This window comes from Neospora caninum, chromosome V, assembly GCF_000208865.1.
Source record: "Neospora caninum Liverpool complete genome, chromosome V".
Lineage (NCBI taxonomy): Eukaryota > Apicomplexa > Conoidasida > Eucoccidiorida > Sarcocystidae > Neospora > Neospora caninum.
This window is the reverse complement of record NC_018391.1, coordinates 1,283,150-1,311,119: the sequence shown is the minus strand read 5'-3', so window position 1 is coordinate 1,311,119 and position 27,970 is coordinate 1,283,150. Positions and strand designations below refer to the sequence as shown.

General features: G+C 57.8%; 3 protein-coding genes across 3 annotated transcripts; 2 read left to right on the top strand and 1 right to left on the bottom strand.

The window, feature by feature from the left end:
• Nucleotides 1–3,762: 3,762 nt before the first annotated feature.
• NCLIV_013680 (conserved hypothetical protein) lies at nt 3,763–12,511 on the top strand (the record flags this gene model as incomplete). The annotated part of the gene is made up of 10 exons (XM_003881558.1): nt 3,763–5,145; nt 5,653–5,962; nt 6,243–6,580; nt 7,688–7,746; nt 8,371–8,405; nt 8,733–8,806; nt 9,560–9,604; nt 10,043–10,260; nt 10,926–11,019; nt 11,528–12,511. The coding sequence occupies 10 exons, from the start codon at nt 3,763–3,765 to the stop codon at nt 12,509–12,511; spliced, it is 3,540 nt and encodes a 1,179-aa protein (XP_003881607.1).
• Nucleotides 12,512–14,163: 1,652 nt separating this feature from the next.
• On the bottom strand, nt 14,164–16,970 carry NCLIV_013670 (conserved hypothetical protein; the record flags this gene model as incomplete). Its single annotated transcript, XM_003881557.1, has 4 exons — nt 14,164–14,442; nt 14,951–15,271; nt 15,870–16,147; nt 16,625–16,970. The coding sequence occupies 4 exons, from the start codon at nt 16,968–16,970 to the stop codon at nt 14,164–14,166; spliced, it is 1,224 nt and encodes a 407-aa protein (XP_003881606.1).
• Nucleotides 16,971–19,715: 2,745 nt separating this feature from the next.
• Nucleotides 19,716–25,878, top strand: NCLIV_013660 (putative regulator of chromosome condensation; the record flags this gene model as incomplete). Its single annotated transcript, XM_003881556.1, has 9 exons — nt 19,716–20,045; nt 20,498–21,269; nt 21,712–21,815; nt 22,225–22,356; nt 22,608–23,187; nt 23,781–23,972; nt 24,191–24,282; nt 24,337–24,502; nt 24,758–25,878. The coding sequence occupies 9 exons, from the start codon at nt 19,716–19,718 to the stop codon at nt 25,876–25,878; spliced, it is 3,489 nt and encodes a 1,162-aa protein (XP_003881605.1).
• Between the last annotated feature and the right edge of the window lie 2,092 nt (nt 25,879–27,970).

Genomic DNA, 27,970 nt, shown 5'->3' with positions numbered 1-27,970 from the left:
AGAAAAACTCGCGGTGGAGGCGAGAAATTCGGGACGGTTCGAAAAGCAAGACGATCGACTCGGCGCTCCGCGGCCGACGCCGTGTGCATGCGCTTGAGAGAATCGACAGGGATGCCGCGGAGAAATGACAGCGAGCTCCGTGGTTCTAAATTGGCGCAGAAAAAGGGAGTTTGACTCACAGGAGTGAAGGCTGACGCGGCGAAATAGGCAAGCGCGCAAAAGACAGAAGAAAAACGGAGCTCTGCACCGAATGCAAACCGTGAGGAGAGCCTTTTCGCTTTTCAGCCCCGCCGACGGTTCCGCACGGGACGGGAAAGGGAGAGCGAGGAACCTTCCGTCGAGGTAGAAGACCTCAGGCTGACTTCCATTCTCGCAAAGAGGTCAAGGCGTTTTCCCTTGACGTTTTCTTATGCAGCCCACAAATCACGCAACCCTGTAGCGGAAACGTTCGCGACTGCCTCGCAAAAACACGGTGCAAACAAAAGTTTCGCGGCATGCGCATGCAGCACATCTGGGGCCGGGATGCGGAAACGGAGCGCTCGGGGTGTCTGACGACAAAGCACAAGATCGTCGCCAAAACAATTCCCTCTACACTACACTAACATTTTTCGTCAGCGACAGGGGGGAAAGCGCCCCGGTTACGTAGCAGCGAGGCTGGGCGGACTCGCTCTGCGCCTTTGCCTTCCGCCGTAGGTCACACCGATGGCCTATAACGACCTGAAAGGCCTGCATGAGCAGAGAAGGAATTTGGGAGCTTTCCACTTTCTATTCGAACTGAGTCTTCCACATCTCGAAGAGCCGTCCACCTAGCTGCATGAGGGCGTCGCATCGTTGCTTTTGCGGTTCTTCTGGACCTAAAAATGCTCCTGGGTTGCCGGCGTTCGTTCAAAGACAGGCTCAGCGACTGCACTCTCTGCTCCATCACCTGATACAATCGCTTTGGAAAGAAGCTCCACACGCATTGGGAGACGTTTCTGCCTTGTAGATGGCCATGGGATACCAGTAGAACAATCGGAACAGTGTCGCGCGAACTGATTTCTGGTCATTTTTTTCGCTGTACGCCACAGAGAGGCCCCTCGGCGACGGCAGCTTCACGAGATGAAACGGCCTGTTGAGCGCGACACTTGCTGGCGTTATCGGTATCAGTTCTAGAGTTAGTGCTGCACTTCGGGCTGTTGCTGTCAACAAGGAAACATGCAACGCACGTGGTCCGTTGTTTCCTTTCGGATCCTGACGCGTGTGATGGTGCACGGGGTAGCTTCGATGCTTGGCGCCGAGGTTGCAAAGCGAAGGGAGTCCCAGCTCTGTTGTTTTCACATGCACGTATTGACACGAGACATTCCCATTTGCTCTGTAAAGCCCTTTGACGGGGGGTGATGTTTCGCAAAGGGAAGCGGTCGAACGCTCCGTACACATGACCGCGACGGAGTTACAGGCTGTTCAGATTTCGACTTTGCCATTCACCTCAGTTAAGTTTCCCAAAAGCGTATTTCAGTTCTCGCAGGCCTCTGACCGACAGCACGTCCTTGATCCCAGGTGGCAATCGCCGTTAAGGTGCACGCAGACTACACTCGAGTTTGTAACAAAAGTTACTTTTTGAAGAATGAACTCAGCGCCTGGGGAACGTGACGAAACAAGAAACTCGGGCTCTCGCCCCTATTCAAAACGGATTACCCAGCGCCTCGCTTTACATGGGAAACTTCTGTTCGATAGGGATTTTTACATCTAGTTGGCGAAACCCCGTTTATCTCAACCATAGAATCATGGACTCTTTCCAAGAAAGAGTCACGTCGTCAAATTTAGTCTCTGGCAGCCCTTCAGCGCAGGCGGGAGACCATGCGATACCAGGATTATTATCGTTCACAGAGGCGACCTTTTCCCCGATTGTCCACCCGACGCCGACAGCGAAGCTTTTTACGCTCTTCATCCCATATGGGATGGGTGAAGACCGTTTAGGTTGCATAGAAAGTCGGAACGAGAATAGTTTCCGCTCGATGTCAGCCCCGTCGTGCTAAAGACAGTTGTATTCCGGTCAGGCACTATCGGTTTGTGACAGTCTCAATGTGCTTCCAAGAATGCAATTCCTGCTGGCTGCCCCATTGCGAGAAACAGGCACGCATGAAATTGCCAGGACGGTGTAACACCATGTTGGTTCCATTCGTATTACAACAGGCCTTGCCTGTTTTCCGCTTGGGGACTGCGGACAAGAGGGTACTTCTTACAGCCTGCGGCGAAGTGGAATGATCTGATGAGCCCGCGTGTCCTAAGATACCTAGCGTTTTCCAAGTCTGGAAAACATTCCCAGCGCAAGAGAACCACCGAGCATAACCGATTCAGGGGACTTCGGTAGTAGGAACGCATGCGGATAATGGTAACCCCCTCGGGGTGGAGGCAATTAAAACTGTACAGCGGCACCGTGGTTGTTTATGCACGTGACTGACCACGGAATAGATGACCCCGATACGGAAGAAACCCTCCGGAGTTCTTTCGCGTGCGACGCTATGCAGCGGTAGGGTACAGGCAAGCTGTATGAGAGATGCAGTGAACAGGTTCGGGGTCTCTCTGACACGTATTGGGATTCAAGCAGTTTTGGGTTCGCGACGGACCCCATATGGAGATTCATCCACACCCAAGCCTGGACCCAAGACCTAGCTTCTCTCTGTTGTGCGCCCACAAATGAAGCGTTCCGCCACACAGAGGAAAATAGTAAGACGTTCGCTTTGCTTTGCTTAAGATGCACTCGCTAAGCGCCAGCCTGGTAAATCGTTTGTGGTTTTCTGTCGGCGACGCAGGCGCGCGGCGGCTACTGCGCGGTTGGTAGGAGGGGCCCTGCCTTTCATAGTGGAGTTGGATTTCCGTTCTTCTTCTGAAAAAAGAGCGACCGGGCAGAGAATGAAAATAAACATAGTGAACTGTTGCCTCGGAGGAATTCTATCCGCTGTTGTCTCACGCGCCAACTTGAGAGTTGCGCGCTTTTGTGTCTTGGCAGTTGCATGCTCCTCAAGTCTACTGCGGTTCTGTCAACAGCGATGTGTGTGACTGTTCGAGACAAGCGAACAGCAGGTGTTTTTCGTAGACGACTGCCAAATGTACCTTGGCCGTTGTCGCTTTTCTGGCATGCCTTTCGTTCCGTCTCCATTTTCCCACTTTTTTGTCTTCATGCATTTCTGGGTACTCCGTCGGGGACGACCCCGAAGTATCCAGATAGCCTTTTGCAGTTTCTCTCGCTGTCCTGTCAGCACTGTGTGCCTTGCAACTTGTCAGACCGCCTAGCCAGGATCGAGGTCACGGGGAACTTTCCCTTTTCCCTCGCTTGCATTTTCTCGCCATTTAAAGCCGGTGGGTTATTTTGTCAACTTCTCTCTAGAGGACGGAAAACATACGCCTGTCTTGTCCGGGGGAGTCGAAACGGACGGATCAGATACGCGCTACCAGTTAGCTCGCAGTTCAGCGTCGGGCCGCCGTACGAGTTCCTTTGTCTCACACCTTGAAATAAACGCCGTTGACCCGTGGTTTTTTCTTCGTTTTCATCCCCTCTCCTTCGATCGCCTGCATCCACTATCTGGCTTTTTTCTGGACGCATTTTGCGCTGCCTCCTCGGTTGGCTCTTCCAGTTTCCGCGTCTGACGTGCCGGGATCTCTTCCTGTTTCTCGGACCGCGTGGCCTGCACTCGCAACAAAGCACTCGGCGCTCGCGGGGCTTCTCTTCCGAGTCGCTCCGTGACTGTGTCGGCCAGGCGGTCGCTACTCCGCGAAGCCGCCATGACAGGGGTACCGAGAAAAACGATCGAGCGCGAAGGCTCTCGGGCGGGTGTCTTGCGCGAACTGCGCGATAACCCGTCCAACGCTCTCCCAGTCCACCTTTCCTCAGCAAACGGGCACCGGGGAGGCGCAAACAAACCTGATGCAAATCCTGTTGCGTTCACCGCGAGAAGCGAAGCCATGCGCGCTGCGTCTTGCCCGCGACTCATGCCCACGGACGCGCGGTGTCTAGACACGTCGAAGACCCGCGCTTCTCCGGCGCTTCGAAGGAGTCATGGAGGCGCGTCGCTCCTCCGTCCAAACGCTCAGCCACGGGGCTCGAGTGCGTCTGAAAAGGCGTTTCGAGGACGTGCATCCGGACCCACCGATTCGAATCGTGCGAATGGCCAACAGAACCAAGGAACGCTTACTGAGGCGGACCGCGCTCCCGTCGCTCCTCAGGAAAGCCCGCAGGACGTGTGCGCTGGACCGTGTGATCAACCAGCCGAAGTCGAAGGTCGGTCGGGTCAGGATCGGCGCACCACCGTCCTGCCGGTCGCTTCGCGGCGTTGCGCTGAGTCTCAGACGCCCGCGACTTCTCTTTTCCTCCACAGCTGCCGAGAAACGCGACGCGACACAGCACTGTCGACGTCCCCGTCCCTGGAGTCTGCTCTCGGAGCGCTGCCTCCGATCCTCAGTGCTTCGTCTTCCGCGTCTCGCGCCCTCGAGACGGCGAATTGTCGTCCCTCTAGACCAGCCTTAGGTCGGGCAACGGCCGCTCGCGCGGCGGCGCGCGCGGCAGCTCGGGCGGCGGAGCGAATTCGTCGAAACGCGCAGAACGTCGAAACCGAAAGGAAATCCGCGCAAAGTTGTCCCGAACAGCCCGGACGACCCTCGCGTCTGGCCTCGCGGCAGTCGAATATGTGTTCTGCGTCGCCTGGCGTCTCTGCCGCGTCTCCTAGCCCAGCCCAGCCGGGGCCGCGCAAGCAGATGGTTGCTGGAGCGCTGCCTCTGTGCGCGTCTCGGTCGCAAAAGGCGAGCGCGATGGAAGAGCGAGAGAAACGCCCGCTCGGAGGCAGAGGAGGCACTGTGGGAAGAAAGGCGGGAAAAGTCCAAGAGCGACCGAGGCGTTTCCCACGCGAAGCCAAGGGAGCAGAGGAGAGGCGAGCGTCACCGGAAGAAACGCCCGCAGCAGCGCGAACGCCCCACACGGTGCAAACAGGCGCAGAGGGCGCGAAGGAGTCGGCGGAAAACAGACAAGAGCCGGAAACCGAGAAGGAAACCCCCGCGGCGACTCCAGAGGCAACACGCGAAGCGAACGGCGCAGATGATTGGCAGACTGCCGAAATGCATCCCGGGACCGAAGCAGACATACGCGCGGCCAGGCGACTTGCCCTCGCCCAGGTAAGGCAGAAGACGGCGCGCAAAGGCACAGGCAGCAGAGGAGGCGAGACCAGCGAAAAAACAGGCGGGAACAGAGAAGCAGGTGTAACGCGACAACCAGTGTCGATCTACAGAGCGCGACCGGCTTGGAGACTGTAGAGGGGGGGGGGGGGAAGGAAGGCGAGAGGGGGAAACAGGAAGACAAACGCGACTGCATGCGGCCGTCGAGTGGAAGCCCAGAACGCCCTCACCCCACATAGAGACCACCATGCAAGCCGCCCGAAGCGGCGGTACAGTGTGGATCTACACATAAAGCCACGCGAGCGTCTCGTAGAGAGGGGGAAGACGATCAGGACAAGAATCGCGTCGAGGGGGATCTTTCGACGCTGCGCTTTCTCGCAGCGGGAGACACGGGTTGGCCTAGCAACTCCGGCACACAACGCGACGACGGGACAGAGCAGCGCTGGCTACCTGTGGGCGCGGTCGACAAGTAGGGATTCACCGCGTTTGTGCGTTTTCTGGTTTCAGGATCTCCGTCTGCTCGCCCGGGACTGCGCCTGCGGGGCGGGATGGTCCCTCTGGACTCTCTACGAGACGCAAATCGAGAAGGACCGACACCGAATTGTCGCGTTGGAAGATCTGAGAGGAGCGCTGGAGGCGCGTCTGGACAAGGCGACGGCCCCGTTCCGGTGTAGAGACACCCGACAGGTCATCGCGGGGCTGCTACAGGCCAAGACTCAGGAGGAAATCTGCCGAGTGCTGGACGACGGCCTCGAGAAGAACCGCGCGGCAGGTGCCGTGAATGACCCGTTTCCTTGTCGAGAACACAACAAAGACTGTAAGGGATTTCAGCGCCGAAAAGGAGGGCCCCTGCCTTGCGCGTTTTTGCCAACCAAAATGCGCCTCCCTCTCAGAAGAGCCTGAACGGGCGTGTGCTCGTCACTCCTCTCCCCCCGCTCCACAGAGTGGAGACCAGCGCGCCCGCTGCCAAATCCTCTGCCTTTTCCTTTTCTTCTTCGAAAAAAACACTCGGCTTCTCTCTCCGGCTCACAGAGGAAGGCGCCGGGGCGCCAGTTCTTCATGCGTTTCTTCTCTCCATGCGCGTCGTGTTTGTGCAGGGGCCGAAGCTGCTCAGCAGAGAACGACAGCCGAGGGCGACGAGGAGACGACAAAGGGGAGCGAAGAGGAGGAACGCGAAGTGCACGAGTTGTTCAGACAGATGGACACGAGCGAGGCAGCCGACGACACAGCGCGAAGAGAGTCAAGGCCTGCGGCTGTGGCTGCCGTCGAAGCGGTGGTGACGTCTCGTCTTGCGGAAGAAGAAGAGAAGGCGAAAGCACGTGCACTCGCCGTTGAGGAGATTGAGTCCGAGCTCCGCGCCACGAATGAGCAGACGCACCAACTTCAAGCGGAAGAAAAGACTCTTTGCCACGCCGTCGAGCGCCTGTCGGAGGAGGTAAGCAGAGCGACAGAGTGGAACACAACGACGAAACGGAAAAGGGGTCAGAACGCGGAAGAAGAAGGAACGGGAAACGCGAAGGCCAGGGGGAGGGAAAGGAGAACGCGGAGGACGAAGGAAGAAAAAGAAACGCGGACAGGCGAGGAAAGGGACACGGCGAATGAGCGGATAGATAGAGGAAAAGGAGCTCTTCACAGAGGCCGAGGGCGCGAGAAGAACGTTCGTGCTTCGACGTCTTCGTTTAAAGTCGCTCTTTGCCTCGGCCTCCTGCTCGACAGGTGAAACGTCTTGAGGGGGAGGTTCATCTCCTTCGTGAGGCGGCGGGGGAAGAAGCTCTGGGCGAAAGCGACGCCGGAAGCCAGAAGGCCGAGCTGCACAGAAGGAGAGAAGCCTTACGCCGTCAGCGAGAGGAGGCACGCACAACTGCGGAGGTACAGACACCCCAGCCGTGTGCTGAGCTGGCTGTCCGTTCACATCAGGAACACCAACCCTTGCAAATGCGTACACTGCGCACTCGTGCGTAGGCTCCTCCAAGGCACGCGACAACGGGGTTCACGCACAGGGGGATTTCATCTGCCGTCTTGAGATCTCGGTCTGAACATGATCACAATGTCAGGATGTGCATCTCAATCGCTACACCTAAACATGTACTCTCATGTATCTATCTATACATATATATATCTTTGTACACGCATACATTTGAACCTGTATGCTTATATATATAACCCGTATATCTGTTTATAAGCGGAGTATGTCTGAATATAGATTTGAGGGTGTCTCTTGATGTATCGCTTTGCATCTGTGGATCCGTCGCCAGCTCTCGTGTCTGCTCGCCGTGTGTACGCATTTGTGCGACTCGACCTGTTTTCGCGTCTGCAAAGAAAGTCTACAGCAAGATAGACCCAGGAATGCATGGCAATAAGCGGATTCAAATGAGTATTCATGAGGAGGCATGCGCAGGTCTGATACGGTCCAGCGGCACGCGGAGCCGCAAACGTCCGCGAGGGTTGACTCTCAACAGAAAGCGGAGCGAACTCGCGCTACGACCCCCGCGGCAGCAGAGAGGTGGAGTCTCAGATTTTTGTCTGTGCTGGGCCCTCTCAGGGTCTCACGTCGAAACTGCATGCAGCAGTCCGAGAGCTCCGCACCTTCCTGGAGTCCAGGTAAAGTTTCTTCGTAACGGAGACAGGAGTGTCGACAGGGAGACAGCGTGGACGAAAGAGAGAAATAGCGCAACAGAAAAACAAAGGGACACAGGGAGAAAGAGAGAATGCGAGAACAGAAAAGGAGCGAGAGAGAGAAAGAATGCAACAGAGACAGTGGAAGAGTGAGAGAAAAACGCGTTTTTGAGCCTCGTCGCTACGCCAACTCCTCCCTCGGCGACGTACCGTTCTCCTATTCCTGGTCCTTCCGTGATGTCCACGCTGCCCTGCTGCACATCGTTTTTCCGTTGCGCTCGTCTGTCTGTTTCCGTACTTCCCTATCGCGCGTACACGTGAAGATATGCGTGTACAAAAGCCGACACAGAGACACATGTACAAGAAGTGCGCGCGAACATGTGGCGTTCTCCCTCAATATCCCTAGACTTTATACACACGCATATATATATATATATATATATATATATATGTCCTATTTGCAATCATATGCCGTCGTGCTTAGACGCCGATCCGTCTGGCTGCGTGCATTTGTGTCTCCGCGTTTATTTGTGGACGGTGGAGAGACGCATGCATTTTTCGATTCGCTCGCACGAGATGGATTCGGCGCGTTGCCTGCTCTTTGTTCAGAAGCCGTCGGGAGGGCGAGTGGCGACGACACTCAGGTAAGAGCCTGTCGCCGAGGAAGGAAAGAATCAACTCTTTTGTCCACGAAGAACGGAGTGGAGGGAAGTGAAGACACGCGACCAGCCTTTTCCTCGAAGGAAATTTTTCCGTCTTCTGTCGGCCTTTTTTTTTTGCGTTCGTCGCTCACGCTTGCTCTCCCTTCTCTCCCCGTGGCGCCGCGTCAACCTCTCCCGCCGCGTCTTTCTTCTCTGTCCTGCATGCGCTGGCCTCGGTTTTTCCCCATCCCCGGCTCCTTTGGCTGTGTTCTCTTTTCGACGGCTTCTCTGCTCGCATCTCTGCCGCACCCCGATTTGCGTTCTTCACAGGCGACTCGACGCCGCGGGGTCAAGCCGACACGTCAAACTTGCTGGAGGAGCATGAGCAGCTCGACGACCGTCTCGTGAGTCTGACGTTCTAAGCCTTTCGGCCCTGGCCAATCTTGTCGCTTTGCTGCTCCTACCTTTCTTTCCTCTCTTGCTCTCTCTCCTTCCTCTCTTGCTTCTCTTGCTCTCTCTTCTTCCCTTCTCTCTTCTCGTGCTCTGTCTCCTTCCTCTCTTTCTTCTGGTGCTCTCTCTCCTTCCTCTCTTTCTTCTGGTGCTCTCTCTCCTTCCTCTCTTTCTTCTGGTGCTCTCTCTCCTTCCTCTCTTTCTTCTCTTGCTCTCTCTCCTTCCTCTCTTTCTTCTCTTTCTCCCGCTTCTGGTTCTGTCCTTTCACAGACTGTGTTCTGGAGTTACCTGGTTCGTCTTTTCTCGTTTTGGCTGCGACTCTTTTCCCGCGAGTCTGTCTCCTGTCGGTTGGTCACTTCTTTCCGGGTTTCGTCCTGTGCATCGTTCTTCTTTCCTTTCTTCCTCTTGGCCGTCATCCTTTCCCCCCAAATGCGCTCTGAGCCTTCCACGTCTCAGTTTGCGCAACTGCTTGGTTTGTTCCGACAGTCTCCAGATTTCCTCGCTCGCCCCACACGCGGTACCTCCGCGCCACCGTCCCCTCTCGCTTCACTCGTGTCTTTTGTGTTTTGCGATCTATTTCGCCATGGAAAACGTAAAATCTGCAAGTTTTGGCTGCTAGTCTTGGCCGTTAATCTCCTGTTCAAGCTATCGGCCTGCACTGCCTGTGGGGTTTCCGCTTCTCTTTCCCGACTACCGCCTTTTTGCAGGAAGCGGCGAAAGACGAAGAGCAGCGACTCAACGAAACTCTCGAGGTAAGTCCTCTTCTCTTCCATCTTTCATCGGTGTTCATCGTCCGTCTTACTCAGCCCCTCTCTGCGGGGCGTCGCTCTCCTCCTCTTCTTCTCAAACAGAACCTCGCTGCCGTCTCTGCCGCTCCACAAGTTCTTGTCTCCTCTCGTGCAGCCTCCGCATGGCGAACGAGGCCGTGAGTTCGCTTTCCCTCTCGCAGTTGGCGGTGTCGCTCGTTACGTCCATCTTCTCGCTTCCTCTTTCGACGAGGCTTCCGCGTCGCTCCTCCCCGTGCTCCTTCCGCTTCGCAGTCGCGAGGCGTTTCGCCTCAGTTCGCCCCGTCGCTTTCGCCCCTTTGCGTGCACGCGCGGAACACCTAGCTCCGCTGCTCCGTAGGTAGAAGACGCGCGCGCCTCGGGCGTCGAGCGAGACTCCCCTCCAGCTGTCTTTGTTTTCTTCAGCGCGAAGAAGCGAGGCTCGGACTCCTCTGCAGAGAACTGCGACGCCTCGAGCAGGAAGAGATTCCCAGTCACTATGAATCCAAAGGAACCGAAGAAGAGAGAGAAGAGGGAAAAGAGAGAGAAGAGAGAGAAGAGGGAGACAGAGAAGAAAGGTGGAACGACGAGCACGTAGAGCGGGTCAAGGCGCTTGCAGCTCGCCACGAAGAACTGCTTGCACGGTGCGTTTTGGAGTGTCTAGACAGCGTGAGAGAGAGAAAAAGGAGAAACGAAATCGAGGGAAGGGCTGACAAAATGGAGTCGAAAAGGAAACTGCAGTGGAACGAGGAGGGATGAAAGGCACCTTTTTTTTCCGAGCCAGGAGAGACCGGAGCTGTCTCTCAGGGAACGCCTCCAGTTTTTGTCATTGCCGACGCTCTTTTTCCCTTCGAATGACCGCTTTCCGCTGCCCGTTCTTCCGTCCTCGTTTTTCTTCCCCCTCGCCCTTCTTCTAGCTTCTTTGTTCTTTCTCCCCAGGTTCTTTTTCCTGCTTAGCTTTCCTCTCCGTCCGTCATATAGACTGTGCGTCTCTCTGGTTCCGTCTCTGTCCTACGTTCTTCCTTCCCTTTCCACTGCTGCCTTTTTCCCCTCTTCCTACTCTCCCCCCTTTTCCCCTTTCCCCCCTTCCCTCTTCCCTTGTGGGTTCGTCTCTGGAGCTGTCTCCTTTTTTTGCCGGTGTCTCCGTTTCCGGCTCTCCGCCTCCACGGATAGCTTGCGTCTCTCTCGTCGTGTGCCCGAGACACACGCGCAGGCGAGTCTTCCCAGAGAAGCCAGCGCCTGTGCGCGTCTCGTCGTGCGGTCTCTGTCGGCAAACCAGGAGAAACGCATCTGTTCTTTTTCTTTCCAGAGACGAGGCTCTGAACCGTTTGCGCACGTGGTGGCTCGACTACGCAGTCCAGCAGTTGGAGCACGAGCGAGAACAAGCTGAGAAGGCTCGAGAGGTGAGGAAGAATCTGCCTGTCCCTCGGCTTCACCCCACATCATGAGGACACAACACCAAACACCTTTTTACCTCCACTCTGTCAGTCCCCTCCCTGCTTCTGGTGTATTTGCACCAGGCCGTGTCTCTCTCCCGGCCCCGCTGCATCTCTTTCGCTCTAGAAGATGCGCGCTACGGTAGTAGGTGTGGAGTGCATGCGTTTTCCCGAGTAGAGCGCGAGCCCCGAGGTGCTCTCGTTCTCTTTTTATTGTTTGTCGAGAGTTTCGCCTTTTTTAGGGTCTCTGTCTTGTGTGTTTGGCATCGTCCGCAATCATTTCTCTCTTGTTTGTTCTGAGAGAGGAAGATCGAACCTCTCTGTCGCTGACAGAACCCCAGTTTGACAGGGCTCGTTTGTTTTTCTCTGGTTTCCTTTTCTGTTTGCTTCTTCTCTTCTTTTCCGGTCACCCTCACATCCTCGTGCCACACGCTCAGAGCCTCGTCGCTGTTTGGTCCTTTGCTTTGTCTCGCAGCGCCACGAAGCACAGCTCGGCTCGTTGCGGGCGCGTCTCTCCTCGCTTCTGCGCCGGAAAGGTCTGCACTTGTCAGACGTCGTCGCGCTTGTCTCCTCTTTGTCCCCTCTCGCTTCGCCCCGTACGCCTCTCTTGTCGCCTTCGAACTCGCCGTCCCGCTCTCTCGCCTCTCCGCATTTTGGAGATTTCTCCCGAACGGCGCCGTTGCCTTCGCGCGGGATGCAGCCGGCCCACAGTGGGGAACGCCTGGGCCACGAAGAGGATCCTCGATCTCCCAAGAGAACGGACAAGGAGAGGGAATTCTTCCTTCCTCAGGACCGTTCGTCTTCTTCCTCTTGTTCTTCTCTTCTCTGTTCTGGTTTGTCTGCGCCGCGCTGCAGCATGTGGGCAGACTTGGCGCCGTGGAGCAAGGAGACACCTGTCTCCTTGAAGAGTCTCCGTACGGGGAGGGGACAGGGCGAGGCGGAGGCTTGCAGACGAAGCCGGAAAGTTCCTCACGCCGTCTTCTCGGCGACGGTCTCTGTGACGCGCTGTCGCCGAGAAGAGCGGGACGAACGAATCAAGAGAGAAGAAAATCCAGAACGAGCTGTCAGCCGAGGACGGGACGACAGCAGCGCTCTCGTTTGCGGCAGAGGAGAGGCGGGAGGCGATTCCTGCAGTGCACACCCTACCCGAGAAGAGAGAGGAGATTTGCGAGAACAGCCGAGAGGGGAGGATGAGAGAGAAAAGCCACGGGGAGAGAGAGAAGACGAAGGCAACCGACTTGGAGCGTTTCTGTGCAGAGAGTCGGAGGGGAAAGACGGGAGCAGCGGACGACGTTTGCCGAAGGAACAGGATCTTCTTCTCCAGGGAGTCTGTGTGTCTCCAAGCGCGTCGGCGTTTTTTTCTCCCTTCTCGCGCGCTATGCACACCTTCTTGCTCGACAGAGAACCACGCACCAGCAAGACGCACCTGGTGGAGGCGAGGAGGGAAGAGCGAGCGTAAAGCGATTTAAAATGGAGACTTGTGACAGGCAAGAAGAATTTAAGAGAAACTAGAGGGAGACAGAGAAGCAACGAACGCGGACGAGGACGCGACCAGCTGTCAGGGACGCCAGTAGGAGAGAGAAGAGAGAAAGAAAGAGGTGGAGAAGAAGAAAAAGAGAGAGATGACTCTAAACCTGTGAAGACGATCAAAGGTTCGAGTTACACAGAGAAAAGAGGTGCGAGAATCCTCCGTTTGCCTCTGTGGACTTCGAGGCCAACGACGGTTTTGGGACAGGAGCGCCGGTTTGGTCTCGCCAACAAACGGGAGGTTCGTCTCCCGACCTTTTCTAGAGGTGCGCGTGCATGTGTTTGCTTGGTTGCTGCGATGCAAGAAGGCTCACGGGAGAAGAGAGAAGTTTCCGCTTTGTCTTTCCGCCTCTCTCTCGTTTTCTGTTTCTGACTTGTCCGAGTTTTTTGTCCCCTGCCCAGCCTTCTTCTCCCCGGCCCGCTAGGTCGCAGCCAGTGCGCTTTCTTTCAGAAATGTCTTTTCGCAGAACATTCGCCTTTTTTAATCTCCGTCACTTCGCTGCAGAACTCACTCGCCACAAGAAAACGTGCGCATCTCGCGGGGACGAAACCGCGCCGAGTCTCCGTCGTGCGCGACGCACACGGGTGCTCAGAGGCTGTCGACAAAAGTTCGCCGTTCCAGACCCACCCAGAACCCGCGGGAAAACTGTAGATAGTACACGAAAAGTGAAAACAGGCCTGGCCTCAGAGAGTTAGAAAGCGGCAGAGAGAGAGAGCGATCTCGAGAGTTGCGTGCGACCGTCGCTTTCTAAGAGAGCAAAAAACTGTGCAAATTCACGGCCACAGAGGCACATGACACTTTCGCAGAGGGGGCGAGAATCGGCGCATGCAGAAAATCGGGAGGACTCACGCAGTGCATGCGCTGAAGGCACCGCTCTCTCCGGGAATCACGGACTGCGTGCACTCCGCATCTGGCGAGTCAGCAGATTCGAGTTGGAGAACGCCTCCGCAGAGTTCCGGTGTACAGACACCGGAACTCTACGCGCTCCCGCGTCCTGCCCCGCGAGGCGAGCTTCGAGGACCTCGGAGGGCTCCGACTTTTTGAGTCTTTAGGGAAAGTCTCACGAGGATGGTTAGACTGCCATGGAAAAAACTGAGTGCGACCACGGGGGGAGTCTCGAGCGCAGGCACAGGTAACGAAGGGGAGGCGTGACAAGCGCAAAAACGCGAGGGAGGAGCGACGAGAAGAACAAGACAGGGCCACGAAAGGCGAGAGAGGAGACAGAGGGAAACGGAAAAGATACAGAACAGTAGATGCGCAGTGATGGAGCACGGCCACACCGAAATGGGGAGAAAAGAAGTGGGAAAAGAAAAAGGTAGAAGAAAGAAGATGAGAGAAGCAGGGGACCTTGCGACGTTGACTGCGTCTCGCGAATCAGCATGCGAAGAAGGATCCAGATGACCCTATTATTTTCTTTATACGTGGTGTGCAGTTGGTTCTCTTTCCACAAAAGGTTCCCCGCAGCTGCGCGAGGCGAGACTCTGTCTCCGCGGTTTTTCCGCGGCCTGCCGGATCTTCGCAGCGTCACGATCTCGTGTCGCTTTCCCCCACTTGTGTCGCTCTTTCCCGTCGGTCTCTCGCCGTCACTGGCTCTTCAGGTACTGTTCCTTCTGCGTCTTCTCCCAGTACGCGTTGAAGGCTTGGAGATCTGCGCCGCCTTTGGTCTGCACTCCCGTGACGCCCGGAAGCATGCGAATCATCACTTCTCGCAGGCATTCGACTGCCTCCGGCGGGGCGGCAGATGCACCGCGACTCTGCAGCTGTACAGACGCCTGAACTGCCGCCGGGGACGCCCAGATCGGCGCTACTGCGTGGGAGCGCTCGGCAAGCGACAGGCGAAGGTGTCGGAGCGGCGAGTGAACCTGCGGAGACAGCCGAGGCAGGCGAAGGCGGACGCATGCAATTGAGAGAGAGCGCACAGGAGAGCGGGCATGCACACGCAGAAGCAGCCGCTGGGACCGAGCTCGCAAGGAAAGAGAGAAAGGATGGGGGAAAGCACGGCGCCGCAGGGAAGAAAACGAGACGAGAGACACCGAAAGCGAGATGTCGAAAGGAGCGCAGAAGGCTCGAGGCGGGAGCGAAAGCGGAGGCGAGCAGCGTCGAGAAGACTGCAAGCAGAGAGGAGACTGTCAAGAAGCGAGAGCGGGCAAGGGGTTGTGGGACGGGGACGAAAAGGAGACAACGGCACCTGGGCAAAGACGCAGACTGGCGACCACCGGGGAGGAGTCGTGGTGAGCGGAGAAGCGCGAGAGATGGAGGGAGATCGAGAAGAGCGATAGCGGGACACGGAAAGAGGAGTGCGTCTCAGAAAGAGGCGAGAGATGGGCTGGGAAAACGAGAGGGAATCGAGAGAAACAGACTCGTTCTCACCGTATGTGGAGGGCCGTAGGGCACGGAGCCGCGTGCGGGGCTTCCTGCTCGCCCGCCTGTTGCCAGTGCAGTGTAGAGACACCCGACTTCCGCAATGCGGCCGTCGAGGAGCTGGAGCGCCGCAGTATCAAAACCAGAAGAGAGACTCTCGCGTTCGCCCTTTCCGGCGGCCGCCCCCGCAGCTGTCCACTGGAGAATGCAGGTGCCGTTACTTTTTTGTCCCTCAGGGAAAATGACGAGGGGAATCCGCGAGGACGAGCTCTTCTGGTGGGCGAGCAGCAAAGCAGACAGCGACCGAAACGCGCCTTTCCCTGGGGCCAGCTGAGAACGCAAGCGACAAAAGAAAAGGCATGCATGCGAGAAACAAAGATGTATCAAAGAAGACAAGCACAGTCTCGGCGAGCGCCAGACTGGAGCGACAGGGGAGAACCGGGAGGAAGGGGAGAAAGGGGGGAGGAAAAGCGAGACAGGCAAGACAAGGAAGACACGCAAGACAAGGAAGACACGCAAGACACGGGAGACAGGCAAGACAAGGGAGAACGGTGAGAGACAAGAAGATGGGGCTGAGGGCCAGAAGACGAACTGGAGAAATGGAAGTCAGGACCGACAACGAGGCTCCGACAAAGGGAGAGAGGCAGAAGAGCTACAGCCCCGTACGAATGAAAAACCAGCATGGAGACCAATCCACCGTTTTCCCGTCTTCCATCGCTATGGGGTGTAAACGGGTCAGCATCTGACCCGCGGGGGCGGGGCGGGGAGAGGCATCGGCGCGCGTTCTTTTCTGCACTCGATCTGCCTGCGTCGAACCTCCGTACAGCGTCGGCTGTCTCTTCCCTCTTCTCTCAGTCCCGCGCCGCACTATTGCTCGTCTGTCGCACGCTCCTCTCTTTCCTCCCGCCGTTGTGGGAACCGCTCTCACCCGGAACTGCATGCTGAACTTGAGCATGGCCCAGACTGAGCAGAAAGAGAATCCCCCCTGTTCATGGAGAAGCACGAACTGGGGGGCGAGGCGGTAGAAGAGATAGAGAGGCTCCACGAGGCCCGTGAAGTTGGAGAGACACACGCGGCAGCTGCGGATCCGTTTCGCCTCACTCGAAGCCCCCGCCGGGAGCGTAGGAGACGCAGGGAGAGCCAGAAAGGTGGACCACGGCGCAGGCGCGTTCGGCGGTGGTGCGCGGATTTTCAAGCGGCGGAAATCTGGAGACAGCGAGGAGAGAAAATGAAGCACATCTGCAAAGAGATGAACAGCGACAATGCGAAGGCGTGGAGCGGCGCAAACGCCGGTGGCTGTGCGCGGCGTGTTCCGCCGTGAGACGCATGGCACCCGAGCAGGGCACGTCCATCGAGAGGCGCGCATGCATGGCGGCCGTCGTGGGAGACGACAGGAGGCCTGGGTGCCCACCTTTGCGATCTGCATGCATGAAACACGGTGCAGGAAGACCCTACAAAGATGCGTGTGTCGATGTGCACGGACACGCATGGGCAGATCGAGGGGCATCTGCAGGCGAGAATACACACGCACACGCCCTTGCGTTTTTGACGCAGGTTCCTTGCCTCCTGTGGTCACCGTCGGCTTCTGCTTTCGAGGTTTCGGCTGCTCTTTGGTTGCGTTCCAACGCAGGTTTTGCGGTTTTGCAGAATGTGGAGTTCTCCCCTCTTGTGTGGCGTCCTCACCTGCGCTCTGTTCGTCCAGTCGCCAGACGCCGAGAGCCAGGAGCGCGACCCGCGCCGGGAGGGCGAGCACCCAGAGCGAGAGGATCCAGTGAAGCGAAGGAAGCGGGGAGAAAACCAGGAGGATTTGCTGCAGGGTGATCGCCAGCAGAGCGGCGGAGAGAAGCAGGAGAAGCCGAAGACCCACCAGAAAATTCGTGAGGAGAAGAGAAACCAGAGAGACGCCGGCGGCGGCCACCCGGGCAACAAAGGAGGTGGGAGGAGGAGACACCTGCGCCTTCATGTACGCGACGGGAATGAACGGGTGAACGCCGGTGCTCTCGTCGCCAAATACGCGGTACTTCTCCATCTTGAAAGAATTTAAAGGCGGGTGAGAGGGCGACGACGAAGCGTTCTTGGCCGGACGGGGGACGGAAAGAGCAGAGACACTGGAGAAGAAGAGGGACGGAAAGAGCAGAGACACTGGAAAAGAAGAGGGACGGAAAGAGCAGAGAACTGGAGAAGAAGAAGGACGGAAAGAGCACAGAAACTGGAGAAGACGAGGGAAAGTCGATGACAAAATCCGGAGATCGCGAAGACACGGGGAGAAGCTGCGCACAGCAGCTGGCAGCTGAGCCTCAAAAAAGAGGGACGAGGGCCGGAAAAGCGGAGCGGCCGTAAAACGAGGACGGTAAGTTACCAGAGAGGAAAGGAACGAGGGAAGAAATTGGGAAAAGACGGCCGACGGGGTTTGGTGGAGAACGGCAGGCGCGAGAAAGCCATATGAGATCGGGAGACAGCTGAGAATTTTTGCCCTCTTGGGACTGCCTGAAGGTAGCTTGACGGCTATTCACCATGTGCGGCGAGGAAACGAATGATTACGAGCACCCGGAAACTGGTGGCTTACTACGATGCACGCGAAAAGTGGATCTGCGAGTCGAGCAAGAAAAATGGCGATGCGCTGGTGGGCGCAAACCCGTCAGACGGCGGTGCCGTTTCAGGATACCCTGTGTAGATACACCGGGGCGGAGCTTTGCGGTTGCACCGCTAGCTGCCTCCTCCCAGGGAAACGCCGTCGTCCCCAGATTTTTCGATCCTGAACATCGAACTGAAGTGGACTCCGCAAATGCGCAACGGGCAGTGCGTGAACCACGCCAGCTCGCTCGCTGCTGTGTCTCCTCCCGTGCATGCACTCACGCACTGAGACTGGCGAGGATCAGGCAGGCAGAGCGAGTCGCCTGGCCTGTCTGGGGGCTCTCTGTCGACGAAGAGCGCGCCGCTGTTCTGACGGTTTCCGGACAGCGATTTTACGGACTGAGAAAATTGGGCTACCAGTAAGCAACGAGATCAAAGAGACACGACGGGTTTCAGTAGGTAACGGCGCGTTCAGAATCCGCTCCGTAACCGTTTCGATACAGAGTTGGCAGCCGGCTTTCGATTTCAGGGAATCCCTGCGTTGTGCGGCCATTTTGCTGCGGAACGCGCGCTACCACCGCAAAATCGGTCACCGTGAAAACAGAACCAAGATCTGCACTTTTCTGCACTGCTCTTCTCCACTTGCGAAAGCGCGGAATCGTCTCGAAAAATCGGAAAACCTAGCTGCCTGCAGCGAGACACAAGCGCGACTGCCGGACTGCAGTCGGCGAACGGCAGTGACGCTCCCCCTGCTCTGTCGGCTGGGTTTTCGTTGCGTGTCTGGGTCGGACGTGCGGTTCTTCCGCAGACTCGGAAAGCTGGCGCTATCCTTGGTGTGGCCAACCGCTTGGAGCTGCCTGGAAACGCAGAGCGGCGTTTCTTGGAAACCCCGGTTTTGCCGCAGCGTCCGTTCTGTGCGCGAACTGTTCTCTCGGTGTAGTGTGTTCGGCCGGCGCGCGCCCAGCACGCGCGCGGGAGGCTTTTCTTTCGTTCGCCGTGACTTGTCAGGAAGAGGCACGAGAGAAGCCTTTCTTCGGTTTTTGCGTCTCGCAGCGACATCTGGAATTTCGTACCGGAGGCTGTCGAGCAGGCACCTCTTTGCTGATCGCTGCGTGCGTGTGCGCAGCACACACAAAAGGGAATCCGCGCCGGCGTCGTCCAGGCAGACGGTTCGTCTGGAGAGAGGTCTTGCACGTGCATGTTCGTGTAGGACAGCTGCGGTGGCGGGTCACAGGAGAGTGGGTGGGCTACGTTGCGCGAGAGCGGAAGCGAAGCCGTGTGACTGTGCTCTGCGTTTTTTTCGCTGTTTGCGGAGCTCAGAGAGTGAAACGGAAAGGGAACACGAACCAGGTACTTCCGAATTCTCTGTTTTGCTGCAGCAGACTCACTGCTAGTGTCCCTCGCCAGATGACTGGAAAACGGGGAAACCCTGGAACCGCCTGTTGACACTTTTTTCTGCTGTGGAAACGCCAGGCTGCCGTGCATCTCCCGTGTCTGCCTACCCTTTGATGGACACAGGGAGAGTGCCTGCTTTCCTGTTTCTTGCCTCGAGCTCGACTCTTTGTGTTTTTTGCTCTCTGCTGGAATCTCTCCCCACTCCCGCCGCTCTGTCCCCCCTGCGCAGCTCTGCAGAAAATCCGCGGAGAGACCCTCTCTGCGTTTCTTGTTCGCCCGTTCCGCGAAGAGCGGCCAAGTCTGAAACCACGAGTGGACGAGTCACGGTGTCACACACCAAGCTTGCGCGAACGTATGTAAAGCGGGAACGCAAAACTGCACGCGCCCTCGCTTGCGAAATCCCGTCACTGCCCAATCGGGATAAACCAGTCGCTCTCGTTTCCTTCTCTTCAAAAACGGCGCAGTCCTGGTCGTCCGCGTTTTTCAGCCACCAGGGACGCACACAAACACGGTTTCCAGTTGCGCCTCCGGCTCACACCTGTGCGGTCTTTCTGCGTCGCGGAGGCGACGGAGAAGCAGACAGGCGCTCCTCGGGTTTTCTGTGGCCCATGACCCAGAGAAATAAAATACTTGTTTCCCACCTCGTCCCCGACACCTGAAACTGTCCCCTTGATCGTGCCCGCGCCCCACGTCTCCCCGCTGCGCGCTGCATCTCTCGTGTTTGTTTCGCGTCTTCCGCTCGCTCCCAGTTCGCTCGCCTCCCGTTCCTTTTTCAGTCTTTGCGGACCCACCGCCAAAACCAGCTATGGAGTCCACACCAGTGGAGAACAAAGCGATGGAAACGGTTCCTCGCTCGGAGCCGGGGGACGGGCGCGCAGCGCCGCACGAGGCGTCGGTGGCCGAAGCCTCCGGTGTACGCACGGAGACGCCTGAGCAGTCGACTCCAGGGGGGGGAGCGAGGCTGGGAGACGGCGGATCTCTGGAGCCTCCAGAAGAGAAAGAAGGCTCGCAGGGCAACTCAACTGCGTCGGCGTCCGAGCCCGAGTGGCGATGCCCCATCTGCCTCGTCGTCAACGCCTCCACAGACCTAACCTGTCCTTGTTGTGAAGGACCGAAACCTGGAATTGCCCCTGTTGTAAGGAAACGGAAACAACCCTCTGGAGACCATATATATATATATATATATGATTATGGGGGAGGGTTATGAGGTATCTGGAGACGGGCGTCAGTCTTCTTCCACATACGTATTTACATCTGCTTGCATATGAACATCTGGATCTGGATTTCCATGTTGGTTAAGGACTGCGAATGTGAAATGCATCTGAACTCACGTTTCCCCCCATCCTGGGTTCTGAGCGCCTAGAAGCAGCAGACCTCTATAGGGTACGCATGTGCATAGTACGTAGATATACTCTTGTGTGAATGCGTGTAAATCCGTGTACCGCTGCCTATATGTATATATATATATATATATATATATATGTTTAAGCATGTTTGTTCATGTGGATATATGTGTGTACTGTGAATGTGTGTTATATTTTCCGTGTGAGAGTCGTGTGGAATTATGCGTCTGGGCGTTGTTTTCAGTCGTCTGCTTCGGGGCGCGCGTCGAGTGGAGCGTCTCCGTTTGCCCCTACGGCGGGTTCGGGTTTCCACCTCGTCTCGAGCGTCTCTGCTTCAGCCTTCCCGCAGGTTGGGGAGGCGTCTGGAGCCGCGCGAAGAAGCGAGGGCTTTCGCCCCGACCTGTCCAGCGCGCCCGGCTTTTCTGCTGGGCCGGTGCGAATCGGCGAAAACGTTTCTCTCTGCACCACACAGCCGTTCGTTTTCGGGCAGAGCGGCTGCGCAGTCGGCGCGACAGCTGCGGTCGAGGAGAAGAAGAGACGGCCTTCAGGCTTCGTCCCCGTCTTGCCTGCGTCTTCCCCAGAGAGCAAGGAAGAACAAACCTCTCCCCACAACGTGGCAACCTGCGACGGAGACAAGACGGCTGCGGACGGCGAGAAAGAGAACGAGAATGCCGAGGAGAAAGAGGAGCGCGAGAGGTTGGCGGTGAGGCTGGTGAAGCCCGTGGAGGCTGAGGGGAAGAAGTCTGTGCAAGTCCCGACTGCGCAGGTGTTCATGTTCGGCTCGGGAGAGATGGACCAAATGCCCTTTTGGGTCGGCGTCGAAGAAGAAGAAGATCGGGAAGTTGTGAAGCCGCGACGCGTCACGGATTTCGACGGTAAACCCGTCGTCCGAGCAGCGAGCGGCGCAATGCACTCAGCTGTCTTGACAGCTGACGGCCGCTGCTGGACGTTCGGGTGTAGCGACGGCGGAGCTCTCGGCCGAGGCGACGACCTCGGCGACGACGCGCTTTCGCCAGGTGAGAAAACGCGGGAAGCGCCTTTCTCCCCACGCAGAGAGACAGGAAAGGCCCGTTCTTTAGGCAAAATGTGCGAAAAAGGTAAAGACACGGGCAGCCACGCAGAGGAGATCTGACAAGAGGAATCCGCAGGAAGAGGAGGAAGAGGCCTGAAGCGCATCACGTGGGCAGGTGTACTAGTGTCTCCCCGTCTCCATTTTCCCGTCTTCTCTTAAAGCGACACTGGAGACCGAGTCTGATGAGCACGGAAAGCTGCGCGGGTTTTCATCCCTCGACTTCAAGAAGAAAGCGGCTGCGGACAGCCTCTCTGCGCCCTGTGCACTTCTTGCCCACCTTTTTTCCGGCTTTTCTCTCTTGTGCGCGTGCAGTCTGTGTCGCCGAGCTTTTTGTCTCTCTTCATACCGCCTTTCCGATTCGATGTCCTTCGCTTCCGACTTCGCAGCGGTTGTGCCTGTCGGCGGTTCAGTGAGCGCAGTCGCGTGCGGCGACAGTCACACGGCCTTCCTCACGCGACACGGCAGACTCTACCTGGCAGGGACGTATCGGGTGAGTTACGGTGTGGGCGCCAAACGCGCGTTCGTGCGTTGTCTCTGCCTCCGCGTAGACGTGTCTTCGCCTTCAGCTCTCGTGTGCTCTCTCCGCTCCGTTCGACTGTCTGCCGACGCGCGAGGCTCCTCGACCATTCCCCGCGGGCCGTGACTTATTCTGATTTTTCGGACATCCCGAAGCATATATTCTAATCATACCTGGTTTGGGTGGCATCTCCGGAACTCACCCGCTCGTTCTGGCCTCGGTTCTTCGTGTTCGTTGTCCCCGAGGCCTCTCTCGCTCGCGCCTCTCGTCATCGGGCCTTTCTGCCTCCGTGCGCGTCCTCAAGAGCGAACCTCTCTCCGCTCTCTTCGTTGTCTCCAGAGGAAACCGGGGTGTCTGGCTCGTGCATGTTTTTGCTTTCCAGGATTCGTACGGCGCCCTGGGCTTCCCCGACTTTGCCGGCGCAGCCAGCGGCGGAGCGCCGGCGTTCATCGCGCACCACGCACTCCCTGCTCTCGTCTTCTCTGGGTTCGATCGCCCGCGCATTTCCCAAGTGGTACGCCCGCCCGGTCCAGCGCAAACTTCCTTCTTCCTTCCGCCTCGGCCCTTTCTTTATTTCTCTTCCACACGCTCGCCGTCTCTCTCACGTGGTCCCTCCTTTCCGCTTCTGCCCTCAGCAGCCTCACGACTGACTCCACTCCTCTTTCTTTCTTTCCTCTTCTCCTTCTGGTTTCCTTCTCTTTTCCTTCTTTTTTCTTCCCTGACTTTCCCCTTTCGTTGCTTCAACAACTCGGTTTTCCTGTTTAGGCGTGCGGAGAGAACCACACGGCGGCGTTGGAGGCCGGCGGGGGAGCCTTCTACGTGTGGGGTAGCAACGAGTTCGGTCAACTCGGCGTCTCCTCCTCGAGGTCGGCGTCCTCAGCTGCGCAGGCTGGCGACTCGACAGACGCGCAAGTCGCCCCGCAGGGCGGCGAGGCGGCGCTGAGAGACAAACTGGAGTTTCTGCGACCGATGCGGCGCACGCTCGCGGAAGTCCCTGCCGCGATTCCCGACCGCCTTGTCCAGCACATCTTTTGCGGAAGATGCACAACCTTCCTCGCCCTCGGCTCGGCCGCAAGCGGGGACGAGGCGAAGGACGAGCGAAACGGCGACGTGGGCATCGCCCGAGAGGAGAGGGAAGAAGTCGAGCGCGCGCTTCTCGGATGCGGCCGAAACAGCCAGGGAGAAGTGGGCTGCGGTAGCGCAGAGGGACCGGTCGTGGATCACTTTGTCGAGGTGAAAAAACTGCGAAACACGCCGCTGAAATTCGTCGGCGGGGGACAGTTCTTCTCCGTCGCCCTCCGCACGGACGGCCTCCTGTACACCTGGGGGCAAAGCGACTTCACAGGTGCGGATGCAAACTCGGAGAGAGAAAAAAAGAAACGGAGAAGGGAAAAAAGAGACAGAGAAGGGAAAAAAGAGACAGAGAAGGGAAACGAGAGACAGAGAAGGGAAAGGAGGCACAGATTCATGACAGACGTGATCGCCCACCTAAACGTGGAAATGTCTCGCGGCGCGCGCCCTTCAGTTTGGTTGGCTCTTGCGCGCACACCGCGGAATTCGGTGGACCCACGCTCGCCTTCTGGATCGCTCATCCACTCGTCGCTACGCCGTTGGCTCCATCTTTCCACACAAATGCTTCTGTGCATATGCACTCATACATGTGTCATTTGCGTCTATCCTACTTTTATGCATATATCTAGAGAGAGCTCCACGCACGTATACACTTAAACCTATATATATATATATATATATACATGTATGTCAGTCTTCTCTTGGCATGCACACCCACATCTTTGCGTGTGTTTCTGTGAGCACGTGTGTGAATGTGCGTCGGCCGCATGCACGGAACGTGTTTGGCGGGTTCTGAGGCTTGTGGGAGCGCGTCAAAAAGTTCTTCCGGCTGAGAAAGTTGTGCGGCGTGTGTGTCGACGCTCGCAGGCCACGGCTGCTCGAAGAGCTACGGCATGGTGGAGGAACCTCAGATTCTGGAGAAACTGGAAAGACACCCGCTGCGCTGGGTGCAGTGCGGCAGCGATCACTGCGTCGCAGTCACGGAGGCGGGGTGTCTGTACACCTGGGGCGCGGGCCAGAACTTCCAGCTGGGAAACGGCCAAGACGTGGAAATCCGCCGTACGCCGTACGTCGTGGATCCGCGGCTCTTTCAGAGCACCTTCGTGCTGCAGGTGAGAAGCGCAGAAAAGAGAGAGGAAAGAAGACAGAGAGGAAAGAAGACAGAGAGGAAAGAAGACAGGACTGGTGGCAGGAGACGTCTGCGCCTCGAGAACAACGTCGCGTTTCTTTCCGGTGGAAGTGTGCGAGTTTCTTTGGAGCCCCTGCGGGTGTTTCAGCGTCGCGCCACGCCTGGCCGTCTTCGTCGCTGCTCAAGAGACGCACGCCGATCCCCACACCGCTGGTGGTGTCTTGTGTGGATGTGACTGAGGTGCGGCGCATTTCTACTTTTCCTTGGTCTCGCATTCTACCTGGGACTGTTCAGGCGCACGGCGGTTCGCAGCACAGCATGGTCCTGTGCTGGAGCGGCGAGTACGCGACGGAAAACGCGGAGGAGGAAGACCAGGAGGTAACGGCGAGGCGCAAACGCCAGCGCCCCGACACCGACGAAGAAGAAGAAGACGACGCCGAGAGAGAGTCGAAAAGAAGACGTAAGCTGCCCACCCTTCTCCTGCCGAAAGAGAAGGGCGAATGCCAATCAAATATGCGAATTTAGGTTTTCCGTGAAATCTGTGTGGACGACTAGCCCTCGCGCCCTCTTCGTGCTTCTTTCCGCCTTCGTGCTGGCGCTTTTGGTGGGAAGGTGAAATTCGCGAACAGCGCGTGCGCGGTTGCGAAGCGCGTTCTTCGTTTCTGCGGCGCTTCGCTCTCGAGTGTAGGTCCCCGTTTTCTCTGTGGCTCTGCAGGCTCGTCAGCGCTGGAAACCTGCGCGGAGGCAGCCGCGCCAGGCGCTTTGCGTGCGAGCGACGCCGCGCAGGTTTCCAGCGCGGAGAACGGCGAGAAGGCGGCGACGAGCGAAGAGACCGCCGTCTCGAAACAGGGAAGAGACGCGGTGAAGGCGGAGGCTGTCGCGCCTGCCGCGGCCGAGGGAGCAGAAGCTGAGCTCGGCGGGGGAAGGACCGCTGAGAGAACGGGCGACGCGTCGCAGGAGCCTGCAGAGACCGGAAGTCTCGACGACGAAAAGGGAGCGAGCGGCGTGTCCCCGAGCGGAGGCAACAAGCGACCGCGCTCTGCGAAGAAAGGAGAGAAGGACGCGAAGGGAGAGGAGGACAAGAGAGAAGCGGAAGAGGAGGCAGGGGAGGGGCAGGAAGAGAAGAACGCAGCGGAGGAGGCCGCGGACGAGCAAGACGCTGCGCCGTCGGGCACTGCGGACGAAGAACCGGAAGAGGACGTGGAAGTGGATCTCACGGAGAGTGTCGGAGGGCGGAAACCGAGCAAGAGAAGGCTGTCGGTTCGTCCGGGAAGTGCAGCTGCGGCGACTCCGCGCGCGCAGTCCCGCGGCGGCCGCGGCCTGGGGGCTCAGGACAGGCGGTCGGGGCGACACGCGGAGAAAACGGAGACAGGGCGGGGCGAGTCGCAGGCGAAGAAGGCGCCCGCAGGCCGCCCGGCGGCGAAGGCGCGCGCGGCTCCAAGTGGAGGAAAAGGCAAGGCTGCAGCCGCGGAGGCGAAGAAGGGCGGTCGGGCCGGCGCGGCAGCAGCGAAGCGAGAAGAGAAGTCGACAGGCACGCGGGGCAAGAGAGACAGTTTGCGTCCGCAGTCGCGAGCGCGCGCGGAGAAAGCGAAGCCCGAGAAGAAAGGGCGGCAGAAAGTGGCCGGGAAGAAGGAAGACGGCAAGGCTCCAGCGAAGAGAGCGACGAAGACCACTGCGAAGGCGGCGCCGAAACGAGCAGCGAAGGGGACGAAGAGCGCGAGTTCGGGAGTCAGCGTGAAGAAAACGATCCAGAAAAAGACAGAAAGACCGAAAACGCCGACGCCGAAGAGAGCTAGTGGGAAGGCCGCAGCAAAGAAACGGCCACACAGTCGATAGACGCACATCCAAAAGACAGGAAACAGACGCGCGCGCAGGGAGTTTGAAAAGGCCGCGGGAGACAGGCGCCGAGGAGAGATCTTGCTTTGTTTCGGGACTGCTGGCGAGGGTGGCAAGGGAGGCTCGGCTGCTCGGAAAAACGAAGGTTCTTTTGTTGTGGAAGCGAGACAGCGCGTCGGTTTCTCTTGCAAGAGAGAGAGACCCGAGCCGAATTCGTTTTCGAATCCGAGAGGCGTTTCTTTGGAAGGCGACTTCCGGAGAGAGAAGATACTTCGTAGGGCGTCTTTGTGTCTTGTTTTCGTGTCTCTTCCGCGGCGGCTGTTGGACGATGCGTGTCCTCTCGGTCTCTTCACTCTTCATGTGGGGATCTTGGCGTCGTCTTCCGCTTTAAAGAGATGCATTCTTCTCTGGCTGTCGGCAAGACAAATGTAACCACGACCCACAGCCGAACGCGCCTTCGTGTGTGCTCACCTTGTTCGCGTTCGCCGCTTCTCGCCGCGGGGTTTCCGGACCGACCAGGCAGGGGCCGCAGCGACTGGCTGTTCGCTCCGTCTGAGAATCCGGCGACGCAAACGCTTTCGACTTCCGCCACTCGGGTCGTGGCCTTCCGGCTTTCCGCGTGTGCAACAGGCAAGTGAACGGAGACAGCGCAGTCTCCGTTTCTCTCTGTTCTTTAAGGACTGTCGCGCTCCTGAAAGCGTGCGGGAAACCGCGTTCTTGCCGTCTGCCTATCATCTACTTGGGTGTCTGCTGCGGCGACCGCCCCACGCGAAGCAGAGAAGTCGCGACGACAGGAAAGACATGGAGAGAGAGAGGGGGGCTTATGCGGAGGGTACCTTTACATTTTTTTTCCTGGCCGCATCTCTCGTTCGGCGTCCGGGGTTCTCTCTCAGGTTCTTTTGGGCTTCCCGAGGCGTGCGTGCCGGGGTTTTGCCACGCGTTTTCGCGACTCGCGGCGAAGTCCGAGGCCTGCGGAAGTCGAGATGCGGTCCCTTTCGGGTCTCTGCTGATTCAAAACGATTTTTCCTTCTTTGCTGCGTGTCAACACTCCCGCTCTCCGTGCTCTGTTTTGTCTTTTCCGGCCACCTCTCTGTGCTGTTTGCCTGTCTCCACCTGTGTCGGCGGTCTCGCGTGTCTCCAGAGGAAGCGCCTCGGTGACCTGCAATCTCGGGAGCTCGCACGGGAAAGAGCCGAGCCCTTTCACAACTCAACGAGAGCGCAACTCCCCGTTCCGGTTTCCACGCGAGGCAAACGGACGAACGCACCTGAAGGGATCTCACGCCTGCAGACTTCGCGTGTGGCTGCCCAGGCGAGCAGGCGCGAGAAGGCGGAGAGGAAAGACACGCGGAGCGCCTTTCCCGGCGCGAGGCAACACACTTGGTCGGCAAAACGAGGGAAACGGTTCGGGCAGATTCAGCAGCGAGAGCCTTCGCGGGGAGAGGTCGAGTTGTGCGGCAGACGGATCGCGCGAGTGCGACGGCTGTCGCCGAGTTTCGCGACTTCTCTGTTTCTGTAGAGCTCGCCCCTGTTGGACGGAAACCCGTGGACGCATGCAAGCGCCCTCAGGCACTGTGAACAGGCGCGTGTGTCTTCGCTGGCCTTCGTTCCGAGGTCGGGAAACACTGCCCTCTTCGGGGACAAGTATAAATACACCATTACCAAATCCACTGTCGTTAATATAAATAGATAGACCTAAGTATTCCGTACAGACTAACATCAGGAAGGAGAGTACCAAGTGAATATCATGACATTCGTACAGCTTGTACACAAATGCTGGTTTTTCAAATATACGCTGGACACCACTATACTTAATGCACTCTGCTTCTCCCTGCCTGTGTCAAGGGGTGAGAAGCGTGTGGCGAGAAGACCACGCGAAGGTTTGTGTCGCCCTGCTCGCCGACTCCGTTCGCCGCGCGCGCACACCCGCCTCCTCTCTCCGGTTCGCGGTGTCCTCGGATGCGCGAGAGGAGCGACGCACACGTTCTTTCGAAAGCTAGGCGCGCACGTCACCCTGTTTTTGTCTCGTCAGGCAAAACGGGGCGCTCTAGGAGTGACTCCTCGGACTCCGGGCACTTCTCTCACACTGCGGTCA